Genomic DNA, 24,488 nt, shown 5'->3' with positions numbered 1-24,488 from the left:
GTTCAGTTTACCATGGTTTTTGGCCAACTGTTAGAAGTGATTATGAAGTCAGTTACTAATGTCTTTTCCTTGTTCAAATTCTGGACTCCTCAGTATCCCAACTGTCATATTTAATCAAAGTGCAGAGTATAAAGGGGAAAACATGCCAGAGTGTTCACTGCATGGGTACCTCTGGGTAATGGGACTATGACTTTCAATTTACTCTGCATCTTAAAGACTTTCATGATAAGTACATGTCATCTTTCTGATGCTTTCAAACTGTGGTGCTGGAGAAGAATCTTGAGTCCTTTGGACAGCTAGGAGATCAAACCAGTCAATCCTAAAGGAAATCAACCCTGACTATTTATTGGAAAGATTGAAGCTGAAGCTCCAATACTTTACCCACCTAATGCAACAAGCTGACTCACTGGAAAAGACCCTGATGCCAGGGAAGATTGAGGGTAGGAGGAGAAGGGGGTGACAGAGGATGAGATGGTTGGATGACATCACTGACTCAATGGACATGAGTTGAAAAAACTCCAGGAGATAGTGAAGGACAGGGAAGCCCAGTGTGCTGCAGTCCATGGGGTCGCAAAGAGTCATACACAATTTAACAACTGAAAAACAACAATTTTTCTAATTAGGGAAAAACAAGCCTCCTTTTCTCTATGTAAACATGTGAAAGTGAAAGTCACTATACAGTCCATGGAATTCTCCAGGCCAGAATCCTGGAGTGGGTAGCCTTTCTCTTCTCCAGGGAGTCTTCCCAAACAAGGGATCGAACCCAGGTTTCCCACATTGCAGGCGGGTTCTTTACCAGCTGAGCCACAAGGGAAGCCCAAGAATACTAGAGTGGATAGCCTATCCCTTCTCCAGCAGATCTTCCCAACCCAGGAATCGAACCGGGGTCTCCTGCATTGCAGGCGGATTCTACCAACTGAGTTATGAGGAAAGCCCCTATATAAACATATATATGTATATGTAGACAGGACAAGTTCAAGGCCTATTGTACTTACTGATCTAAACTATTAAGTATTGATTCTTAGTTCTCTAAGTTGAGAGTTTTTCTTCTGCTAGTTTCACCCTCATTCATTTTCCATAATCTTTCTTTCACACAGATTTCACCTTTGTTCAAAACATTTCCATGACTACCATGAATGCTCTTTATGGATTAAGACCAACCATTGTAAAGCACACAAAGTCTTCCATGTAATGGCTCCTTTTCATTTCCCCAAACTGCACTGTGCATCTAGGCTTTAGCAGATTGTTTTCACTTTCTATTTTAATATGTCATATGATTTCATGTGTCTGTGCTGTTGTTGCTCATGCTGTCCCTCTAGCTACAGTTTTTACTCTGCATCCTTCAAGATAATATGGTTCAATGTGATCACTTATTTAAATTTTACTGGACATACACAGGGAGCTGGTCTTTTCCTTCCTTCTTCTTTCTTTCTTCCTTCCTCCCCTCCTTCTTTATTTCTCTCCCCTCCTTGTCTCCTGCTTCTTCCCACCTTCTTTCCCTCTCCTCTTCTTTCTTTCTGCATTGTATTTGGACACACTACCATAGCATTGCTTATTTTATTAATTATATACACAAGGCTGAGCCTTTTTTTTCACTTTTCTATCACCAGGTAATATGAAGTAATTTGGCTTCAGAGAATGTTTGTACATGAATATATTAAGTAAGATAGAAAAAGACTGAGTTTAAACTTTGTTCTTTAAACAAAAATCTTATCATAACCCTCTCCCAGTTCTAGCACTCATCCTACGTCAGTGAAGTTTACAATCTTTATGCCATTCTGTCATCTTTTCCATTATGAAAAGCTCTAGAAGGAAGTCTTTATTTCTTGTCCTCCTTTACAAGAATATCAAAATATAGTACTGCAGTGCTTCCTAATGTATATAAACACATGACTTAAGTGAGACCTTCCTTAAGCCAATGAGACCTTTTGGTTGCCTGATTAAATGTGGGATTGAGGGCTAAGTGAATTGATGTCAACTCAGATTGAAACACAAATATTCTCATTTTGGGAATCTTATATCAAACAGTTTAAAAGCTAAAAATAAGTCAACTTAGGAATGAGCATTCATTAAAACCAATGTTTACCACTGTCACATATACTTTTTACATATTGAAAAAGTAAGAGAGATAAAAATAGACTGCTTTTCTTCAGTTGTGTTTTAGTTAATATTAATGATTGCTTTAAAATTTGAAACAAAAAACAATGCAATAGTAAGAATGTAATACACTATTAAACTAAAAAACATGTAGAAAGGTTTATTCTATATTTGTGAATAAAAGCTTGTTCTGATCTCCTTTTTCCTATATGTGGTGTCCATTGTCTTTTCCAAGCAGAAAATGGCAAGTCTTGAGTTTCTTTGGGAGTTCAAAATGTCTTTTAAGGCAAATTAGACATTACATCTAACACAAGCAAAAATCTTTGACCCTTAGCATTATTAGGAATTTGCTACTCTTTAGGGTAAGTGATATTCCTAAGGTTGTCCACAGTGTCTAGGTCATTCTGTTCAGCTGCATAAGCAATTCCTTTGACCGATACTGGTTTTCCACAGCACTAGCACCATTTCAGCAGGAGAAGGTAGTGTTTGATGTGTTGCAATTTGTATTACATGTCCACGGAACATCTCTGGACATTACCTTGGGAGGAGGGCTTAAGAGAAGGAGGAGCTGTGGCTGAAGACATTTAATGACAGAATGAATGGAAATCCAAAGATCACTGTGCAGTCAGCCTTAACACGACTGCACATCCCCAGCTTTCTTCACATTGATGAAAAAACCTTATAACAAAATTCTCATAAAATACACGTAATTTTATTTGATTTTAGTCACAAATCGTCTTCAAAATGACAAGGATTTTGACAGCTTGCAAAGTGGTGAAGACCCTGAAGACAAGCTTTGGCTTAACCAATGTGACGGCACACCATCAATGGAAATTTGCAAGACCTGGCATCAGACTCCTTTCTGTCAAGGTAATCTTCCTATATTCATTGTTTCAAAAAAAAATTGTGTGGGTGTAGTTTAGTGTGAAGCAAAAGTGTCACTAACAAAAGAAAACCATAGTTCTGAGCTGCCTACTTATTAATATTTGCTTTGCTAGAGGACCTACAGATTTTGCAAATAATCATTATCTGCTCTGATAATTATGCTATGAAAATTAAGAGTTTTCACTCAGTGTAAAGAAGAATCACATGTCCTGTGACTATGTAAAATATAAGTGTTCTGTTTAGAAAACAATTGTCTAAAACGGCTATCAGGGCTCTGTGCCCAGACACCATTGCTCACAGTTTGGGTTCACACATGGAGGTGCATGTATGTGCATGAGCCAGAGGCCAGTAGGTCGTGTGTCCAGCCTCTACTCTCTGTGGGCTCACTGGTAAAGTATTCTGGGAAAAGATTTTGGAAGGAAAATATATACATAATTTTGATATCTACAGATCATCATGTAGACACTGCTTTTGTTTTTTGCTTTTTTGCTTTTTCCTCTTAATCCCTTTTTTAGAAGGATAAATTTATTACTTTTATTTTGAAGATTAAGATATTAAGGCAATTAGCAACTGATGAGTCTGTCTCTCCCAGTGTACATAACTGAGGAGCAGGTCCAGGAAGAGGACATTAGATGTTCTTCTCCACCCCACCATTGAGTTATGAAATTCCAGTAGGAGCTTCTGTTCCTTCCTATACCTTTATGAAGACATTTATTACCAGAGAAGTCTGAAATTACTACAAGGAAACTTTGCCAATAAAAATCATCTTTAGTGAATATAAAATTTAAGTAATCAAAGAAGCTTTAAATATATTGCTTCTTAGCAGTAAGAGTTGTAAAAGGGAAGTAGGAAGAAAATCCCAAACAACCCCTACCTGTTGATGTAAAAAGAGATTGTAATATTTTGAGTGTTCTGTTTCTACTTTGCTTAGTAGGTTGACTAAAAGTCCTCCAAATATTTTCCCAGCTTCAAGTGCTTAGGTTGCTGAAATGAGTGCAGCATGACCTTAGCCCTGAATGATATCTTCAGGGCTAAGCAATGCCCACAGATTTCTGTGACCTCCACTGATAGGAGTGGGAGAGAAAGAGGAGTGAAATAAACAGAAGAAAGAGGGAGACAGAAAGAGAAAGGAGGTGTGAAGGAAAAGTTATGGTGGTGGGAGAGAGAGAAAGAAAAGAGAGAATGAGAAAGCTCAAGATCTCAGGAGAAATATAAAAACCTATCATTTTAAGGACTTCCCTGCTGGTCCAGTGGTTAAGACTCCATGCTTTCACTGCAAGGGGCATGGGTTTGATCCCTGCCTGGGAAACTAAGATCCCACATGCCATGTAGCATGGCTAAAAAGATAAAGTAAAAATTTAAAAAAGAAACTACCATTTTAAATTAAGAAACCCAGGAACAACCATTTTCTTGGATTTGGTTAATTTGTAACTAGAGAGCCAGAAGGAGATGTGTTCTAAACCACCATCAAAGATAGAGTGACAACATACAAGTTATGAGAGTGAACATTTGTGTTAGTAATGTCTCAAGGGTACTCATATCACTTCAGAGAGAATAAACAGTGATGAATAGAATTACCGACAGTTAGATGTGCCTTTTAAGACTTCAAAGTTGTGTGCCTTGGAATAGCTTTTCCTTTTTACAAAAACAGGTAGCTAGAGTTAGGTGTATCTCCATCATATGAAACAGACACATTCAGTGACCACATAAAATGGCATAGATGTGACTGATACGAGAAACCAATTCTCTACTGTCATAATAAGTGCTCTATACAACCACAACTACAATAAAATGGTTTAATTATGAGGATGGTCCACTGTGAAAGTAGTTTTAGCTCATGGTGGCAGATCTGTTTTAAGGGTCTGCCAAAGTTCACAGCGAAGAATGACAAATCTGTAGGAGGAGTAAGCCATCACTTCATAGTGTAAAAGCCATTACTCACACTCAATCATTTCTGGCCAAAGTTTTGGAGGAATGCCAGGCATGAAAAATAGAAGTTCTTAAACTTCACAATAGTGAATTAAAATTCTACACAGCAGTCCAAGGGAACTTGTGCTATTATTCACTTATTTTGAAACAGTCCTCTACCTACTTTTCTTTATACCTTCACTTCTAAAACTCAATTCTCTTGGAAAGATATATTTAAGCTTAAATTCTTTTTATATGAGCATCCTATTTTAAAGACAGTTAAAATCATTAGGATATAGTTACATATGGTTAGTGAAGGGCAATGAGAACAGTCACTAAAGGTTAATAGCTTTATAGCCAGTTATAAATAGTTAAATGGATTGTGGAAGATACTCTGGGATCAGATGTATAAGCACTGCAGTGTAAATTCATTGCCTTTTCAATGTCTTTGGAGGTCACCATCCCTTTGGCAATTGACAAGGAGAGTGACTTAGGTGGCAGCAGTGATGCACTGATACTTTTATGCAGACCTTCCTCATGTATTTGTAACTAATATTTATAGAGTGTACCTTTGTTAATAGACACAGGCTTCCCTGGTGACTCAGATGGTAAAGCATTTGTCTGCAATGCAGGAGACCTGGGTTCGATCCCTGGGTTGGGAAGGGATCCCTGGAGAAGGAAATGGCAGCCCACTCCAATATTCTTGCCTGGAGAATCCCATGGACAGAAGAGCCTGGCGGGCTATAGTCTATGGGTTGCAAAGAGTTGGACATGACTGAACGACTTCCCCTTCACTTTCTTTGTTAATAGACACAGTTGTATTTCATTTATAAGGAAGAAGAAATAATTTCAGGGTGCTCTTTGTTTTAAAGACATTCAATATCAGGAGTACCAAACTACCATAATGTATAAATCTCTAGAGATAGTAATCTTAATGCTCATTATTATATTCAGTCATTTGTATCTGTGCAGTGTTAGACACACTGGATAGGAACAAAAGGCCTGAATTCTAACCTTTCTCATACATTTATCAATGCTCTAAACTTAGTCAGGCCACATATTCTCTCTGAATTTAAATTTTGTCATCTTTAGTGTGGAAACAATTCTCGATTAACTCCAAGAATTATATGACCACCAAACATGATCAGTGCTAAAAATCTATAAAATATTTTAGTAAAAACTGTTCAGCAAGGTAGCAGGGTACAGGATTGATATACAGAAATAGGTTGCATTTCTTTACACTAGCAATGACATATTAGAAAGAAATGTAAACAACCCCTTTTAAAATCACATCAAAACAACAACAACAACTTAGGAACAAATCATACCAAGGAAGTGAAAGACTTATGTTGAGAACTAAAAAACATAAATAATGAAAACTGAGCCATCACTCAAACAAATGGAAAGATATCCCCCATGCTCTTGAATTGGAAGTATTAATATTGTTAAAATGGCCATATTGCCCAAAGCAATTTGCAGATTTAATGCAATATGTATCAAAATATCCATGAGATTTTTCACGGAACTAGAACAGATAAAGTTAAGATTTATGTGGAACCATAAAAGACTCAGAATCTCCAAAGCAGTCCTGGGAAAAAAGAACAAAATAGGAAACAGGACCCTTTCAGATTTCAGACAATCCTGCAAAGCTACAGTAATCAAAACAGTGTGGCACTGGCACAAAGATAGACATATGGATCAACTGAACAGAACAGAGAGCCCAGAAATAAACCCACACACCTATGGACAACTAATATTCAACCAAGGAGGCAAGAATATACAATGAGAAAAGACAGTCTCTTCAGCAAGTGGTGTTTGAAAAGTTGGACAGCCGTATATAAATCATTAAAGCTTAGAACACATCCTCACACCAATATAAGCTCAAAATGGCTTAAAGACTTAAATAAGACAAGGCACCATAACAATTCTAGAAGAGAACACAGGCGAAACATTCTTTGACAAATTGTACCAGTTGTGCAATGTATGTATCGTACCAATCAATGTTTTCTTAGGTCAGTCTCCCAAGGCAATAGAAATAAAAGCAAAAATAAAAAAATGGAATCTAATTAATTTTATAAGCTTTTGCACAGCAAAAGAAATCATAAATAAAAAGACAACCTATGTACTGGGAGAAAATATATGCAAATGATGAAACCAAAAAGGGCTTGATTTTCAAAAAGTAAAAACTGGATACTTAGACAACATTCTATTCTATACATTTTAGTAGAAGGACCTCATAGAGACTTAGATCAGAGTTTCTTAATGTTTTTGTGGACTATAAATTATTACAGTGACATAATATCTGACAAAAATTCTCAAATACTTATGATGATTTTTTTCACCTGTGCCTTAATAGTAAACCTATCACTAGGAAGATATTGCTTATAAGGAATTAGACTCAAGGACTATGAAGCAAATAATTTTTTTCACTATGGTAAATTCAATTCCAAAAGTCAGGATGTACATCTTAATATCCTATGTATTTATTTACTTAGCAAATAAATATGAAACTTGTATCCTGGGAGTATACATGGAGAATAATAAGTGGATAGTCTCTGACTGCAGGAAACATACAAATTAAAATTCTGAGTTTGCAAGTCTTAGAAAGTCACTAAGACTAAATAGTTTTATTTTTACTTGCAAATGAATTTGGAAATCAAAGGTATTAAATTGAAAAGGTTAAGTTCCTTATGAGTAGAAAACGATTCAATAAGTACTATTTCTAACATTAATCTACTCATTTAAAAAAAATGGTGACCTGTGTTATAATTAAGCCAAGAATCTAACAATCTAAGTGTCCTTCTCTCTGATACTTCAGATACAAATAAGCCTTTGGAATCACCATTCCTTTTAAAAGGTTTTCATTTTCTAAGATTCTGATTCCAACATAGAAGTAACTATTTAGTTCAACCTTGAGGAACTATTGTTATTTGCTTAGAAATTGGCAGCTGCAAAAACTCCTACAATTAGAATCATTTAGTTATCTTGCAGTAGTTTTAAAGACATTCTTAGGAAATATAATTCATTATTATATAGGAGTCCTCTTTGTACATATTAGATGTGGTGGTGGGAATAAATTTATTATACACATTTAAGAATAATGATTGTATTAGGCTTTTACTACATATAAATACATTTTAGGGCTGAATTTCTTACATGATAATTCTCTTTTTAAAATAATAAATTGTGTTCCAATCCCAAATGAGATGTTGCAGAATTAGTTTAGATGATTTAGCAACTTTGCATATTTTTGGTGGACAATATTTTATTAGTTGAGAGGGATCCTCTCTTTTGAACATTTTTGTTTATTTACTCTACCTTTTAACCTCCCTAAGGTATGGACTCATCTGTTTGTCATCAACAGTTTCTTCATATTATGAGCTTCTTGCTAAACTACTTGGAGAAGGCAATGGTTACCCACTCCAGGACTCTTGCCTGGAAAATCCCATGGATGGAGGAGCCTGGTAGGCTGCAGTCCATGGGGTCGTGAAGAGTCAGACATGACTGAGCAACTTCACTTTCACTTTTCACTTTCATGCATTGGAGAAGGAAATGGCAACCCACTCCAGTGTTCTTGCCTGGAGAATCCCAGGGACGGCGGAGCCTGTGGGGTCGCACAGAGTCAGACACGACTGAAGTGACTTAGCAGCAGCAGCAGCAGCTATGCTACTACTTAATCGCTTCAGTTGTGTCTGACTCTGTGGACTGTAGTCTGCCAGGCTCCTCTATCAGTGGAATTCTCCAGGCAAGAACTGGAGTGGGTTGCCATGTCCTCCTCCAGGGCATCTTCCCAACCCAGGAATTGAACCTAGGTCTCATGCATTGCAGGCAGATTCTTTACCACTGAGCTACCAGGGAAGCCCAAACTTCTTGCCATGAAGCCCTTGAGAAAGCTATAGTTGGACAGGGCTCAGACTAAGGTAGGTGAGTGAGACGTCTAATGTCCAACATTGAAGGAAGTTCTCACTACAAGGCTGACAGAGTGGCCCCTTTGATGTTGTGCCCTCAGCATCTCACTCGCCTCCCCTGGTCCCAGCCCTGGATCAGAAGCTAAGAATACTGGGTGAGGAAATGCCAAAAGAACTGGTGATAGTCTTGGCCTCATGCAGCCCTCTCCTGCTGATGGTGCCTTGAGTTTCTATCTGACCATGCTTACCAGACTTATTGATAGTTTGAACAAGTATAGATTTTACTGCTGTGGAAATAGAGAACATTTCTCTGCTCTTACATCTTCATTAGACTTTCTTCATGTTTCCAAGTAGTACCAAAGGTTAGAGGGTGTAGTAGAGAGTTTCCAGTATCTCTTGGGCAGTGGTCATACCCTGCTTTTGGTCATACGTCAAGGCTTTTGGAATTTGCTATGCAAGACCAAATGTCCTTGATGTGACCAATATTTCCTAGGGTCTTTACACTGACCAAGAGTTCAGGAAATCTACATGGGCCAAGGTCAGGCCTAGTGTTGGACTGCTCATCCCTAGCAATCCCTAGCTTACTCTTGATTTCCTTCATCTGGTCTAAATGAGTTCAACTCATGAAAACATTTTCAAGGCTCTACAATTATTTTTCTTTTTTTTCCCCACCTTAATAAATGCTATGCGTGCATGCTAAGTCACTTCAGCTGTGTCCAACTCTTTGTGAGCCCATGAACTGTAGCCCACCAGGCTCCTCTGCCCATGGGATTCTCCAAGCAAGAACACTGGAGTGTGTTAGCATGCCCTCCTCTAGGGGGTTTACCAGGGACTGAACCCCCGCCTCCTGCAGCTCCTGCATTGCAGGTGGATTCTTTGCTCTTGTCCACCAGGGAGGCCCCAATAAATGCCATATATTGATCTAAATATCATAGGGAGGTTGTTGGCTAATGTGAGGCTCTTACAAATGAATTAATAAAGTTGCTGTATTACTGAGAGTTATACTGAATATATTTCTTGTATGATGTAGAACTAAATATAAGATCCATAATAATTTATAATCATAAAATAAACAGCTTACAATATGGCTGATCCCTCCCAGATTCAGAATGATTTACCACTTAGCAAATGCCCATTAAGTGCTTGTTAGTAAACCTACACTTTATATATTTTTGTGGTAGAATTTTTCTGAAGGCTATATTTTATTTATAATAAGAAACATAACTAGAATAAAAATTACTTATGAATCTGACTCATTTGTTTATAAATGTCCAGAACAAAGAAATATTCAAGTAAATTTACCTTGTAATTTTACCCCCAACATTGGCTTATGTTTAACCAAAGGAAGATGACTTAATATTAACTTAGGATGTTGTAAGGCTATTAACCTAAGATGTTGTAAGGCTTAATTGATTACTGCTGTTATAGTACTTTGAAATCCTGAAGTATCAGACATTGTAACTGCAGAGAAATCTCAATAAATATTCTAGATGTAGCAAATTTTGCTTTAAATCTGAACTTTAAGTATCTGTATTTTGAAAGTACTAACTCCAAAACAGAAAAATAAGGTTTCACTTACTAATAAACGACACTTGAAGATTTTAATTTTTTACCTGATTATCTATGCAATAGTAAACTAAAATACATTCTGGCTTATGCTTCCTACCTTCCAAAGCTTGGTTCAGATATATTTTATTTCTTAAGAGGATGAGGACTAATGGCAACTAATGTCTAAGAAACCTCAGGTGAGCCAGAAATCAAATGTTTTATACAGCTTTAGGCTTTGGTGAAAATAGAAATAAACAGATGGAGCTTCTATCATTTTTTGATATGCAAATAATTTACATAGACAAATCTTTTAATGGCAATACAATTAAATTCCCAGAGTAAATAATTTTCATTTCTACAACTAGCTTAAGGGGATTATTGTATGGAATAGCTATAATGTTTTATATTCAAATCTTTTATGGAACTTATTGCTAAATTGGCTTGAGACTTTACATCCAGAACATTTTGTTGATGAATTCTCACACCCAGGGGAAGAAACAGTGCCATTATTACTATTTCATAGATGTGTAAGTGTTGTAGTTAATGTAAGGATATGTGGATGTCTGTTTCTGCACACAAAGTGAATATATATGTACGAAATCTGGCTAGAATTTTCACTGGGTTCAAACATTATATGGATCTTTTGAATTTGGCATTTTGTTAGTGTGATTCTATGAATATCTGAAGGCATATTTGTTCTTTAATGTGGCTTCGGAATGATCTAGCTTCCCTTGTTAAATTTTATTTCTTACTTGAGTCCATTTATGTATTCAATACTATATTTTGATACAAAATAAATCAGGTTTTTCTCTTCCTTTCCTACCCTTTTTTCGGTTCCATTTCGAGAACAGGATGTTTAAGTCAAAAAATCAGTGAGGATTCCTGCTTTATATGGCTGTTAGTAATTCTATAAATACAGTATTTTAGGGCAGTGCTACTTTGTTGACATATTTCTTCCATTTCAACCTAAATATTGTCATGTATTTGTAGTGAAACATGCTGCTTTTCAATTTTCAATTTATTTCTTTCTCTTGTAGTCCTGTAAACTCCACATGCACAAAAGTCGAATGTGGTACATGTTCACATAAACAATTTTTGGCTCCTTCTTGGGGCCAAAATAAGTCTTATTTTGACTTATGTGAATGAAAGGACTCAAAGAAAGCTGGCTCACAGTAAATAATTGATATTCTCAAAGTTAGTCCTGCATAATGCTGGGATATGAAATGATAAATGAGCAAGTGGATAATTTTTTAAAAACATAACACCCTGTTATTAGGCAAAGGAAAACCTAACAACAGTAATGCATGCTTGGCTGTTTCAAAATTTTTACACACTTTTATGGGTCATATTATAAATTCTGTATGAATTTGACTGTTCTTTCTTAAGACAAAACTCTCTAAGTCAGTTGAGCATAGGTACTAGGGATGTATTTTCAAAACTTTTGAAGAAAAATTTAGCTGTGTGTCTCCCATTAATTATTTTTGCATTGTTCTTGTCCTGGAAATTGCTTTGGAACATCTAACTTTTTAAACTTGATCTCAGACTGATAGCATTAGAGTGTAAAATTCTGGTCATTTATTTGTGGTCCCATAAAGCTAATTGGGGCTTCCCTGGTGGCTCAGATGGTAAAGAATCTGTGTGCAATACAGGAGACCCAGGTTCAACCGCTGGGTTAGGAAGATCTCCTGGAGAAGGGAATGGCTATCTAGTCCAGTATATTTGCCTGGAGAATTCCATGGACAGAGGAGCCTGGTGGACTATAGTCCATGGAGTCCCAGCGAGTCATACACAACTGAATGACTAACGCTGATACTAAAGCTATTCAATCATCAGGAAATGAAAATAGGCCCTTAAATATTGGTTTGCAATAAATCTTAATTTTAAGGAAAAATGAAAAATCCTAAAGAGGTGAGACTTTTAGAGAAAATGTCGTCTACCTGCAGTGTTACATTCTTTAGAAAAAATTTTCTGGGCACACCATGCATCACGCAGAATCTCACCCAAGACCAGGGATTGAAACTGCTTCCCCTGCAGTGGGAGTGCAGAGTCTTAACCACTCAGGGAGGTTCCAATATCACATTCTTGAAATGTCACATAATAGCAACATCCATGGCAGATAAGCCAACCAGTAAAGAATTTATTGGAATTTCTATTTACATGCAATCTTCCTTACAAAAATGCATTTTAGGAAAAAATCAATTAGAATTTAGCATCCTCAGATTTTACAAGTACTAGAAAGTGCAATATACAAAGATTGCCCAGTTTGTTAAAAATGCCTATTTTTAAAATAATATAAGAATAGGGCCCATATAGTTATGCAATCCAGTTTAATGTAGAGAAAGATAAAATTATGAAATAAAAGATTAAGAATGGAGCAAGTACATGTTGTTCAGTCGCTCAATCGTGTCTGACTCTTTGCAACCCCCTGGGCTGCAGCCCACGGTCCTGTCCTTCACCTTCTCACGGAGTTTGCTCAAACTCATGTTCATTGAGTCAGAGATGCCATCTAACCATCTCATCTCCTGTCATCCCCTTCTCTTCCTACCTTCAATCTTTCCCAGCATCAGGGTCTTTTCCAGACCTTCTTTACATCAGGTGGCCAAAGTATTGGAGCATCAACTTCAATATCAGTCCTTCCAATGAATATTCAGGGTTGATTTCCTTTAGGATTGACTGGTTTGATCTCCTTGCTGTCCAAGGGACTTTCAAGAGTCTTCTCCAGCACCACTGTTTGAAAGCATCAGTTCTTCAGTGCTCAGCCTTTTTTATGGTCCAACTCTTACATCCATACATGACTACTGGAAAAACCATACCTTTGACTATACGGACCTTTTTCAACAAAGTGATGTCACTGCTTCTTAATACACTGTCTAGATTTGTCACAGGTTTTCTTCCAAGGAGCAAGGGTCTTTTATTTTCAAGGCTGCGGTCACCATCTGCATTGATTTTGGAGCCCAAGAATATAAAGTCTGTCATTGTTTCCATTGTTTCCCCATCTATTTGTCATGAAGTGATGGGACGAGATGCCATGATCTTAGTTTTTTGAATGTTGAGTTTTAAGCCAACTTTTTCACTTTCCACTTCCACCTTCAACAAGAAGTTCTTTAGTTCCTCTTTAATTTCTGCCATTAGGGTGTCATTAGGTGTCATCTGCATATCTGAGGTTATTGATATTTCTCCCCACAATCTTGATTCCAGCTTGTGCTTCATCAAGCCCAGTATTTTGCATGATGGACTCTCCATAGAGGTTAAATAAGCAAGGTGACAATAAACAGCCTTGATGTATTCCTTTCCCAATTTTGAAACAGTTTGCTCCATTTCCAGTTCTAACTGCTGTTTCTTGACCTGTATACAAATTTCTCAGGAGGCAGGTCAGGTGATCTGGTATTCCCATCACTTTAAGAATTTTCCACAGTTTGTTGTGATCCACACAGTCAAAGGCTTTAGTGTAGTCAATGAAGCAGAAGTGGATGTTTTTCTTGAATTCCCTTGCTTTTTCGATAATCCAGTGGATATTGGCAATTTGATCTCTGGTTCTTCTACTTTTTCTAAATCCAGCTTGTACATCTGACATTTCTTGCTTCACGTACTGTTGAAGCCTACCTTGAAGGGTTTTCAGCATTACCTTGCTAGCACGTGAAATGAGTGCAATTGTGTGGTAGTTTGAACACTCTTTGGCATTGCCCTTCTTTGGGATTGAAATATGGAAAACTCATCAGTGTCCACAGGACTGGAGCAATTACATATACACAGAGAATTCAGCTTTAAATTTAAATATTTTGTGTGGAAATATTCAGTCTTACCAATGGTCCTCCAATAAATCTGCAGATAAAAGTAACATTTAGTATTAAGATATAGAGAGTACTAATTTCATACTTTAATCTTCAAAACCAAATGAAGTCATTAGGAAACATAATTTTGCCTACTTATTTTATAAGCTGACTCTGAAATTTACAATATAGGTATGCTTTAAATTAAATAAATCAAGCCATGAGTACAAATTAGTTTTAATGTATTTTCCTTATGATTTATATTGTTTATAAACCCTAGGCAAAGTGGGGGATGGATTATGTTTTCCACAAATAACTACATGGAGAGGGGAAAATATAATTCTGAAGAAGTAGAGTTAATTTTATGAATTGCAGATACAATTTAAACACTGACTCAGGTCAATAAACAACTATTTGTAAGATATAGAGAAATGTTCTTGTGTGTATGTGTGTGTGTCTGTGAATCTTATTAACATAATTGCAAGGTGAACTTGTGCTTAGGGCCCTAACTAAACTAAATGTCTACTCTTGAACATTAAGCAACTTGAGGGTACCATTAGTTTTGGCTAAGGATCTTGACTGACCTATGTGTCAAATTCATTCAAACTGTGCACTAGTTATGTTATAGAGATATTTGAAGAAAGGAGACCATTCACACGTTCTGCACTGTTCTACGTGTCTCTGGTAGCTTCTGAGCTAGAACACTATAAACAGCAGCACTTCCTTTCTTGAGGCTCTCCAAAGCCTTTGGATTCTTATCCAGACTCATTTGGTTTAGCTGTCTGTCATGAGTTAGGTTCTCTGAAAGTAGACACAGAGATGTTGTTTGGAGAGTCAGATATTTACTAGAGATTAATATTAGTGGAGGGACACTTCAAAAGGTATGATTGGGCAAAGATTAAATTATGAATCTGGTTTGACAAAACCTGATGGGAAGTCTTGTCCTTCAGTGTTTCTCATGTTGGGCTCTGCCTGCTGTGGATATGGGCTACTCTAGGAAGGTCATTAAGGGGGACCTGGATTTGACCCTTGGGTTGGGAAGATCCCCTGGAGAAGGGAAAGGCTACCCACTGCAGTATTCTGGCCTAGAGAATCCCATGGACTATACAGTCCATGGGGTCGCAAAGAGTAGAACATGACTGAGTGACTTTCACTTTAGGAAGGATAAGGCAGCCCTCTGCAACTGAGGTAGATCCTGCAAGAAGGTAGACCCTGGTGACCATCCACTGACCTCATTCCTTGCAGCAGGGTAGCAGGTCCTTCCTGGAGGAGGACTGAGAGGAGCATCTCCATGTTTATCATACCAGTGGTCTTAACAGTCTTGAGAGCTTGAGAATTCAAGGGCCTGGAATCAGTGCGAAAAGTTCTTAAAATCTGCTTATTCTTTTCAGATTATAAGATGTAATTAATGACTTGACATTTCACTCTAATGACTTACAGACTTATAGATAGGTAACTCTGGGTTGATCTGGTTATGTTGTGGCTTATCTGTGGCAGTTTTGAATTAAAATTCTTATAAGTAAATTTAACTATAGCTTATGATTGAATTTCTTTTTTATTCTCATTTTATCAGATAAATAAAACTATGCAGTATTTGTCCTTCCATGACTGGCTTATTTCACTTAACATAATATCCTCAAGGGTCATTTGTATTGTCATATATGGCAGAATTTCCTTCCTTTTTAAAGGCTGAGTAATATATCATAGTTCATGTATGTGACATTTTCTTTACCCATTCATCCTGGATAGATGTTTAGGTTGTTTCTATATCTTGACTACTGTGATGAACATTGGAGTGCTGGTATCTTTTTGAGGTCCTGATTTCAATTCTTTGGATAAATATCCAGAAGTAGGATCACTGGATCAAATATTTCCAGTTTTAATTTTTTTAAGGAAACTATGTACTGTTTTCCATAGTGGCTGTACTATTTTGCATTTTCATCACTAGTGGAATTATTTTTAATTAGAACAATGATTATTTAAGTAATTTTATATTCCAGATGTGATTTGAGTTTTATTCACAAGAAATATTAAGAAAAAGATGCCAAAGGGAGAGAAACCGTAACTCTAGTATCTTACTACTACACTTAATGTCTTTGGGTTTGAAAGATTTTAAGACTAACCACTACTAGAAAAATATTGAATTAGAAAACTTGTTTTAGAAAAGAGTTCAACCAAAAATAAACCAATTAAATTTAATTCTAAAATGTGGTTATAAGTAAATATTATACCAAAAATAAAATGAAAAAAAATGAATGTTTAATATTTTAAGTATGAAAAGAAATAATAGGGGAGATACACGTAAGTTAAGAGAGTGTATACTTTTACTATTTCATGTTGCAACCTTTCCTCTTTCACTGACTTAACTATTTAATAATTTAGCTGTAGTCTGCTAAATAATTAGTAGCTTTTCTGACTGAAGTAATTTTAGTGTGAATAAAGTTTAATTATGATGTAATGGTTTTATCAAAAGGAATTGCTGTACCCACTTACATCTCTATTGGTAGACTATGGAAGAAAAAATTCTGTTGAAGCAGGTGATCTGTATTCCCTTAACTAGTTTCTCAGGAAATAAATCACATAGAATTAAATATAGCTAAAAATTGCCCATTGCTTCTCACATTTGTGAGTAAAGCCTAAGAGGAATAGTTAAAATACAACTGGAGCATAGCAAAAGTGCAATTTGCAAGCCAGTTATGTCTCAGAGAAACAGAAGTAGAATTATGCAGCATCTTTGCCACCTGATAGCCATTCATTCATTCATACATTCATTCAACCAGTCAGTATTTGCTAGGTATTTACAACAAGTAGGATTCTAGCAGTGATAATTAATCATACCTCCTCCTCAACCTTTAAATTTAGGAGCACTTGAGAAACAAAACAGAGTGTCCAAAGACATAGAGATCTGAATATCAGCTTGATTAATGTTAAAGCTATTTGGAAAACAGGGCCTAGATCTGTAACCAAATGGACTTCTTAGAGCCCCCATTCCCGGAAACAAATGTATTCACTCACAGTTGCAAATTTCTCACATTGATATGCAACTGTAAATAGGTTTCTTTGAAAAAATTATTGAGAAGAGTTGAACCAGTCTTGCTCAATTCCATTTTCCGAAGTCACCAATCACACCTGTTACTCTCCCTTGTGGACCTGGGGTTAAATGATCTTTCAAAAGTCCCTGAAAGTTAACATCACTGGCCACAGTATGAATTCATAGAGGTGCAAAATGGCTTCCCCAGTTACCCACTGTGTGCCAGATGTTGTGTTATGTGCCAGTGATACTGTGTTGGACATTTGAAAAGGCAGGGTCTGTCTCCTTGATGTTGTCTGGTGTTGACCATTATCTTATTGGAGAAATTAGTCATATACTTGGATACAGGGCAATAAAATTTAAGTGCCACATTTTACTTAGCTTGTGTGTGTGCTCAGTCGCTACAGTTGTGTCCGACTCTTTGCGACTTTATGGACTGTAGCCCACCAGGCTCCTCTGTCCACGGGATTCTTTAGGCAAAAATACTGGAGTGGGTTGCCATGCCCTCCTCCAGGGGATCTTCCTAACTCAGGGACTGAACCTGAATCTCCTGCGTATCCTGCTTTGCAGGCAGATTCTTTAACTACTGAGACCTGGGAAGCCCAGTTTTTACTTAACCTTTACTTTAAAAGTGACAAGTCCTTCAAAGCCTGTTTAGTTAATATCCAAAGATGTTTAGCTTTAGTTTCTAGCAGGAGGCAGAATTTGGGTATGTGGAAGGAAGAGAGGATATGTGGCAGGAATGCGGGTAAGTGCCTGGGCATTCAGGAGTCATTATGCCCACTGGTCTTCAAAGCTTGCTTCTCTAACAGTCTCCAAAAGCTCTGCAGAGTTGGCTTTTAGTATGCAACAGTTGATCAAACCAAAACCCCAACTAAGCAAACAAACATACAAACAAAACCCCCAAATGAGTAAAATCCATATTTTAACAGGCAGGGTATGGAAGGGAAGGACAAAGCCAGATAATGGAAGGTGAAAGAGATGATCAAAACTGTTCTCTCCAGCCCAAGCCCATTTATACCCCTTCTTTCCTTACACCAGAGCACAATTTCAAACAGTTCCTAATGGGTAGGGCTGCTTAGGGCAGGAATAATAGTGCTAGGGAACAGGAAGTGATTTAGTCTATGAATTTTATTTTATTTTATTTAAACTTTTTTTTCCCTCATGCATCTGCTCTTCTCATGGCTTTTCTTCAGAAGTATGCCCTCTTTATACTTAAAATAATTCCTCTCTAGTTGGATGAAAAGTTATACTCTACTCTTACGTGGAAATGTCTTTTCAATCTGGTTTGTAATTTAGATTAGGAGTATGTAAGCAGATTTGGGTAATAGTTATTTAGGTACTAGTAATAGATTATACCACGGAGAAGGCGATGGCACCCTACTCCAGTACTCTCGCCTGGAAAATCCCAGGAATGGGGGAGCCTGGTGGGCTGCAATCCATGCGGCCGCTGAGAGTCGGACACGACTGAGCGACTTCACTTTCCTTTTCATGCATTGGAGAAGGAAATGGTAACCCACTCCAGTATTCTTGCCTGGAGAATCTCAGGGATGGGGGAGCCTGGTGGGTTGCTGTCTATGGGGTCACAGAGTTGGACACTACTGAAGTGACTTAGCAGCAATAGATTATACATATATGTATATATGCCATGTATAATTACTTTATCTCTCAAAATCCATGATCTGAGCATTTGCCAATCACAATGTGCTTGACCTTATTGAAAGGAGATTTTCAGATAGAAGCTTAATGTTTCTGCTGCCCCTTGTTGTAAGGTTCTTATTATTATCTTTAGTGGACTATGAATATTTGGGTTGATAAATAACATTGAGTCAAGGATTGATTTACATTTGATTAACTAAAACAGTTTAAATATCTCTTAACTTCTAAGTTGAAAATGAGTACAAGTTGAACCTGAAACTTCTTTGTTATATTTCAGTATTTTATGTCAAATTGGTTGAGTCAATATGAATAAAAGATAATATTAACGACATCTAACTAGTTCTTTGACTCCGAGGCACTTAGATCTAAAATTAGATAATGAATTAAAAGTTAAATTTTTCTAATTGGCTATGATCTTGAGAGTTGAAGAATATTCTTATAATTTCATATGCACTTAAATGGTGATGAAGAATTAGACTATAATGAAAATGAGTACCCAATTAAAATTAAGCCACTAAGTGGATCCTGTCATAAGTGAAATTTAATTTACAAGAAGGTTTTACTGAGAAAAGTTATTGGAATTTTAGTAAGAGACCCAGAGGAGAAAATGTGAAAGGAAGAGCTGCAGGACATTTTAAAAGAATTGAGGCTGTTTATTCCAAATCAGAGATAAAAGTAAAATGAAGGGAAAAAAACCCCCAAAGTAGTCATCTGATAATAATGTTTATATACATATTCATATTTTGGAAAGAGAAAAGTTGTTCTTTGTGTCTAGTGAAGGCAAACTGAGCAAAATCCTTCTCAATTCCACTGAGAGGGAGTCAGATTAAACTCATCTTAGAATTTATTGTCTGCTTTATTGCCCTGTAGTGATCAACCTAGAGAGAAGCAGCAGACTCAAATTTCAAATTGAACTGGATCAATCTTCAGTTCAATTTAGTCTCTCAGTTGTGTCCAACTCTTTGCGAACCCATGAACCGCAGCACGCCAGGCCTCCCTGTCCATCACCAACTCCTGGAGTCCACCCAAACCCATGTCCGTTGAGTCGGTGATGCCATCCAACCATCTCATCCTCTGTTGTCCCCTTCTCCTCCTGCCCTCAAACTTTCCTAGCAACAGGGTCTTATCAAATGAGTCAGCTCTTCGCATCAGGTGGCCAAAGTATTGGATTTTCAGCTTCAACATCAGTCCTTCCAATGAACACCCAGGACTGATCTCCTTTAGGATGGACTGGTTGGATCTCCTTGCAGTCCAAGACACTCTCAAGAGTCTTTTCCAACACCACAGTTCAAAAGCATCAATTCTTCTGCGTTCAGCTTTCTTTATAGTCAACTCTCACATCCACACATGACTACTGGAAAAACCATAGCCTTGACTAGATGGGCCTTTATTGGGAAAGTAATGTCTCTGCTTTTTAATAGGCTATCTAGGTTGGTCATAACCTTCCTTCCAAGGGTTCCTTCCAAGGATCAATCTTCCTTCCAAGGGTCAATCTTAGTCCGTGCTAATTCAACCAATTTTGATGATTAAAAAGTTAATAGATTTCAATGTTCAAAATAACTTTTGATCGCTTTGAATTTGACTTAGACCTTTCACTTGAGTTTGCTATTGCAAAAGTATGTGAGAATAATATGAGAAAGATGTTTCTGCAAAATTCATTTGTATAAGCTATTCTAAACCCAGGTAGAATACAGGATTTTCTTTCCATACTCCTATATTTTAGGATACACTGGGTAAGGATAGCATTCTCATTTTTTTCTATATTTTCAAAGTGAGAAAGGGACTGAAATAGTTTGTCATGTAATTCAAGCACTTCAGCCTATTTCTTGTGAAATTCCTATTAAATTGATGTAAATGATCCTTTTGTTTTATTTTTTTTTTAATTTTTTTTTTTTTAAAATTTTTTTATTAGTTGGAGGCTAATTACTTCACAACATTTCAGTGGGTTTTGTCATACATTGATATGAATCAGCGATAGATTTACACTTATTCCCCACCTTTTGTTTTAAATTACCATAATATTTAACTCTGCATAAGATGTATTTGAACACTCACATGCAGCATACTCACTCAGTATGCATATCTTGGGATAACTACCCACTAACCTTTCTCCCTCAATGCCAGTCACATCTCTTTCCCACCATAACACCTCCAAGTTGACTACACTTAAGGCGCTGTTGTGAAAAAGCGACTCAAAACAGATGTTTGTATTTTAAAATTTATATCTAGAACAAACTAAAACTGAATGTATAATCATGCTTTTCAGTATTTTTAAGATAATATTGTCTTGAGATAGTCACTTAGTGATGCTTTATTCATCCAACAAAATTTAAATGACTGTCTACACTGTACCAGGCACTGATGTTGGTCCTGGAGGCAGGCACATCAGTGAACAAAGCTAACCAAGCCCTCTGCTCACATGAAGTTCACTTTCTAGTGGGATTAGACAGATATTTTAAAGAAGACACTGGATGATATGTTAGAAGGCAACGAGTGCTGTGAAGAAAGAGTAGGCTAAGGAAATAGAGTGCTGAGGGGCATATTGCTATTTATTTCCACTCTTTTTTAGATTCTATTCCCATACAGGTCATTACAGAGCATTTAGTAGAGTTCCCCGTGCTATACAGCAAGTTCTTACTAGTTATCTATTTTATATCTAATAGTGTGTATGTGTCACTCCCAACCTCTCAGTTTATTCCTCCCCTCCTTAACACTCCTCTGTAAACACAAATTTGTCTTCTACATCTGTGACTCTATTTCTGTTTTGTAAATAGGTTTATTTGTACCACTTTTTTTTAAGATTCCACATATAAGCAATATCATATAATATTCATCTTTATCTGACTTACTTCACTCAGTATGACAATCTTTAGGTCTATCTATGTCACTGTAGATGGCATTATTTTATTCCTTTTTATGACTAATATTCCATTACATATATGTACTTCATCTTCTTTGTCCATTCCTCTATCAATGGACATTTAGGCATATTGCAATTTTAAATAGGTCTTGCCAAGAAGATGAATGACTTTGAGTAAAGACTTGAAGGAATCTTTAAACTTGATTCAAAATTTGATGTTTTCTTCTTAAATTTTTAATTTTTATTACTGAAATCATTGGGCTGCAAAAAAATTAAACCAATCAATCCTAAAGGAAATTAACCTAAAGGAATAATATCCATTGGAAGGACTGATGCTGAAGCTGAAGCTTCAATATTTTGGCCACTTGATGTGAAGAGTCAACACATTGGAAAAGACCCTGATGCTGGGAAACACTGAGGGCAGGAAGAGAAGGGGGCAACAGAGGATGATGGTTGGATGGTATCATTGACACAATGGACATGAGTTTGAACAAACTCTGGGGGATAATGAAGGGCAGGGAAGCCTGGTGTGCTGCAGTCCATGGGATTGCCAAGAGTCATACATTATTTAGAGACTGAACAACAATAACTGAAATCATGAATGGGAAGGAAAGGGTGAATTATTTTATTAAAGAGAAATCTCTGAATGGAAAGGATGTATTTTCATCTTTGTATTTCCAGGTGTTTCAGAGGTATTCTTCTTGAGGTTTCCTCTATTTTACCATCCGAGCACATATCTGGCCTTTTTACTAAACTGAATGGGAGGGGGACTGAAGACATTTATCCATGTATCTTCAGAGCCGAGCATGGTACTTGGCACATGGTAGGAGCTAAATAATGTGACCTGAAAAATCTACTCTTTTATTGGCATATGCATTTTTTAATTAAACAGTTAGGGACCATGCCATGATAGAGGTCATTTATTTTATAGAACTTATATTTATATAGTCTTTGGCTACTTTTCCTGACATTCTATGAGTGTATAGACTTCTCTTCATTAAGTCTTCCTTGCACTTTTAGCATTCAAACTACAAAAGTGCTCTGGTAATATGCATTTAAATGACTATAGTCTAAATCCTAGACTATGCACATTTTTCTACTAGGTCTGAGGCAACTAAAATATCCTTCGATGGTAACAGTGATTTCTTTCAGACTTGTTGGAATGAAATAGCATTTGGGGACCTGTTAGCTAGAAAAGGGGATTCCAAATAATAGCTCTTTGTTCAGAGTATCTCCAGCGATTCATAGATAAGTCAACTGGCACCTATCATTTGAAACTCATCAGAGGCCAATGTAGTTAAGTGGAATATAAAGGGTAGTACAGGCAGTAAACAGAAGACTTGTAACAGTATAATGTGCAGTGGAAAAGAGACTGGAAGATCAATAAAAGCTGCAAAAAAGAAGAAAAAATATAATTATAGGGGCAAAAAGACATATTGAACACAATCTCAGGGACTATTTCAGGCAACAATAAATGTCTCCTCAAATATATCTTTAAAAGACAGAATGTAAAGTAGAAAATAGTCCCATGGAGAGAAGAAGAGAAATACCAAGCAGAATTGTAGGAATAAGCTAACAAGAGTCAGATTGCTTATGCTAATTTTTACCTTTTTTAAAAATAATTAGATGGTATCAGGTAGATCAGAGAATTTGAAATTCTTATAGGAGAAGAGGAGCAGTTCAGTTCAGTTGCTCAGTCATGTCCGACTCTGTGACCCCATGGACTGCAGCAGGCCAGGCTTGCCTGTCCATCACCAACTCCCAGAGCCTACTCAAACTCATGTCCATCGAGTTGGTAATGCCACCCAACCATCTCATCATCTGTTGTCCCCTTCACCTCCTGCCTTCAATCTTTCTCAGCAATAGGGTCTTTTCAAATGAGTCAGCTCTTCGCATCAGGTGGCCAAAGTATTGGAGTTTCAGCTTCAGCATCAGTCCTTCCAATGAATATTCAAGACTGATTTCCTTTAGGAAGGATTGGTTGGATCTCCTTGCAGTCCAAGGGACTCTCAAGAGTCTTCTCCAACACCACAGCTCAAAAGCATCAATTCTTTGGTGCTCAGCTTTTTTTATAGTCCAACTTTCATATTCATACATGACTACTGGAAAAACCATAGCTCTGACTAGATGGACCTTTGTTGGCAGATAAGAGGATAAAGAAAAGCAAAGGGAAAAATATAAACAGAGGTATTATGTTAGGCAGGTACGACTGAGTACAGTAGATAAATTGGCATATATGACAACTGAAATTTTCAGTTCATGTGCCAAGTTTTGCCAACTAAGTACAGTTATTTTAGGTTCTAAGAAAGTTAAATATTATTTTAAAAAATATCAGGAGGTAAATGTTTCCTGACTTACCTCCATTTTATGAAAGCATTTGGCTACACATGACTTCCTCAAGAACAGAAAATAATACTTTCAGTAGAAATTATTTTTTGACAGTATTTTTCCATGACTTGAAACGGAGGTTTTCATCTGCTGAAATACATCAGAGATACCGAGGACATTTTCCCAATAAATTTACCCCTATTGAGAACCACCACCTTAGACATTTGATTAACTTGTAGTATTCTTTGGAAATGTACTGAACATGATCACTTTTACTTCCTGAAATCATCAGCCTCTGTCCTGAATTACAAATAAAGAATGGTTGATAAATTAAAATGTAAAATAAGAAAATAATATTATTAGAAGTGACATGCAAAGATGATTTCCCAGATAGAAACAGAATTCAGACTGGGTAACTGTGTGTTAAGCCAGTGTCTGTCAGGGAAGTCTTGTTATCATGCATTAATTACATTAATTAATTACTTACATTAATT

The 24,488-nt window shown here is 36.7% G+C and overlaps 1 protein-coding gene across 1 annotated transcript in view; it reads left to right on the top strand.

Moving 5' to 3' along the window:
- Positions 1-2,702: 2,702 nt before the first annotated feature.
- The window catches only part of CPS1 (carbamoyl-phosphate synthase 1), a 140,022-nt gene continuing 118,236 nt past the window's right edge, over positions 2,703-24,488 (top strand). The window contains exon 1 of the mRNA XM_043910158.1: positions 2,703-2,967. Within this exon, the coding sequence (XP_043766093.1) occupies positions 2,842-2,967 (126 nt within the window). The 5' untranslated portion in view covers positions 2,703-2,841. The remainder of the gene's footprint in view (positions 2,968-24,488) is intronic.

The sequence above is a fragment of the Cervus elaphus genome, chromosome 8, assembly GCF_910594005.1.
Source record: "Cervus elaphus chromosome 8, mCerEla1.1, whole genome shotgun sequence".
Taxonomy (NCBI): domain Eukaryota; kingdom Metazoa; phylum Chordata; class Mammalia; order Artiodactyla; family Cervidae; genus Cervus; species Cervus elaphus.
Note: the sequence above shows the minus strand (reverse complement) of the source record. Positions and strands in the feature narration are given on the sequence as shown.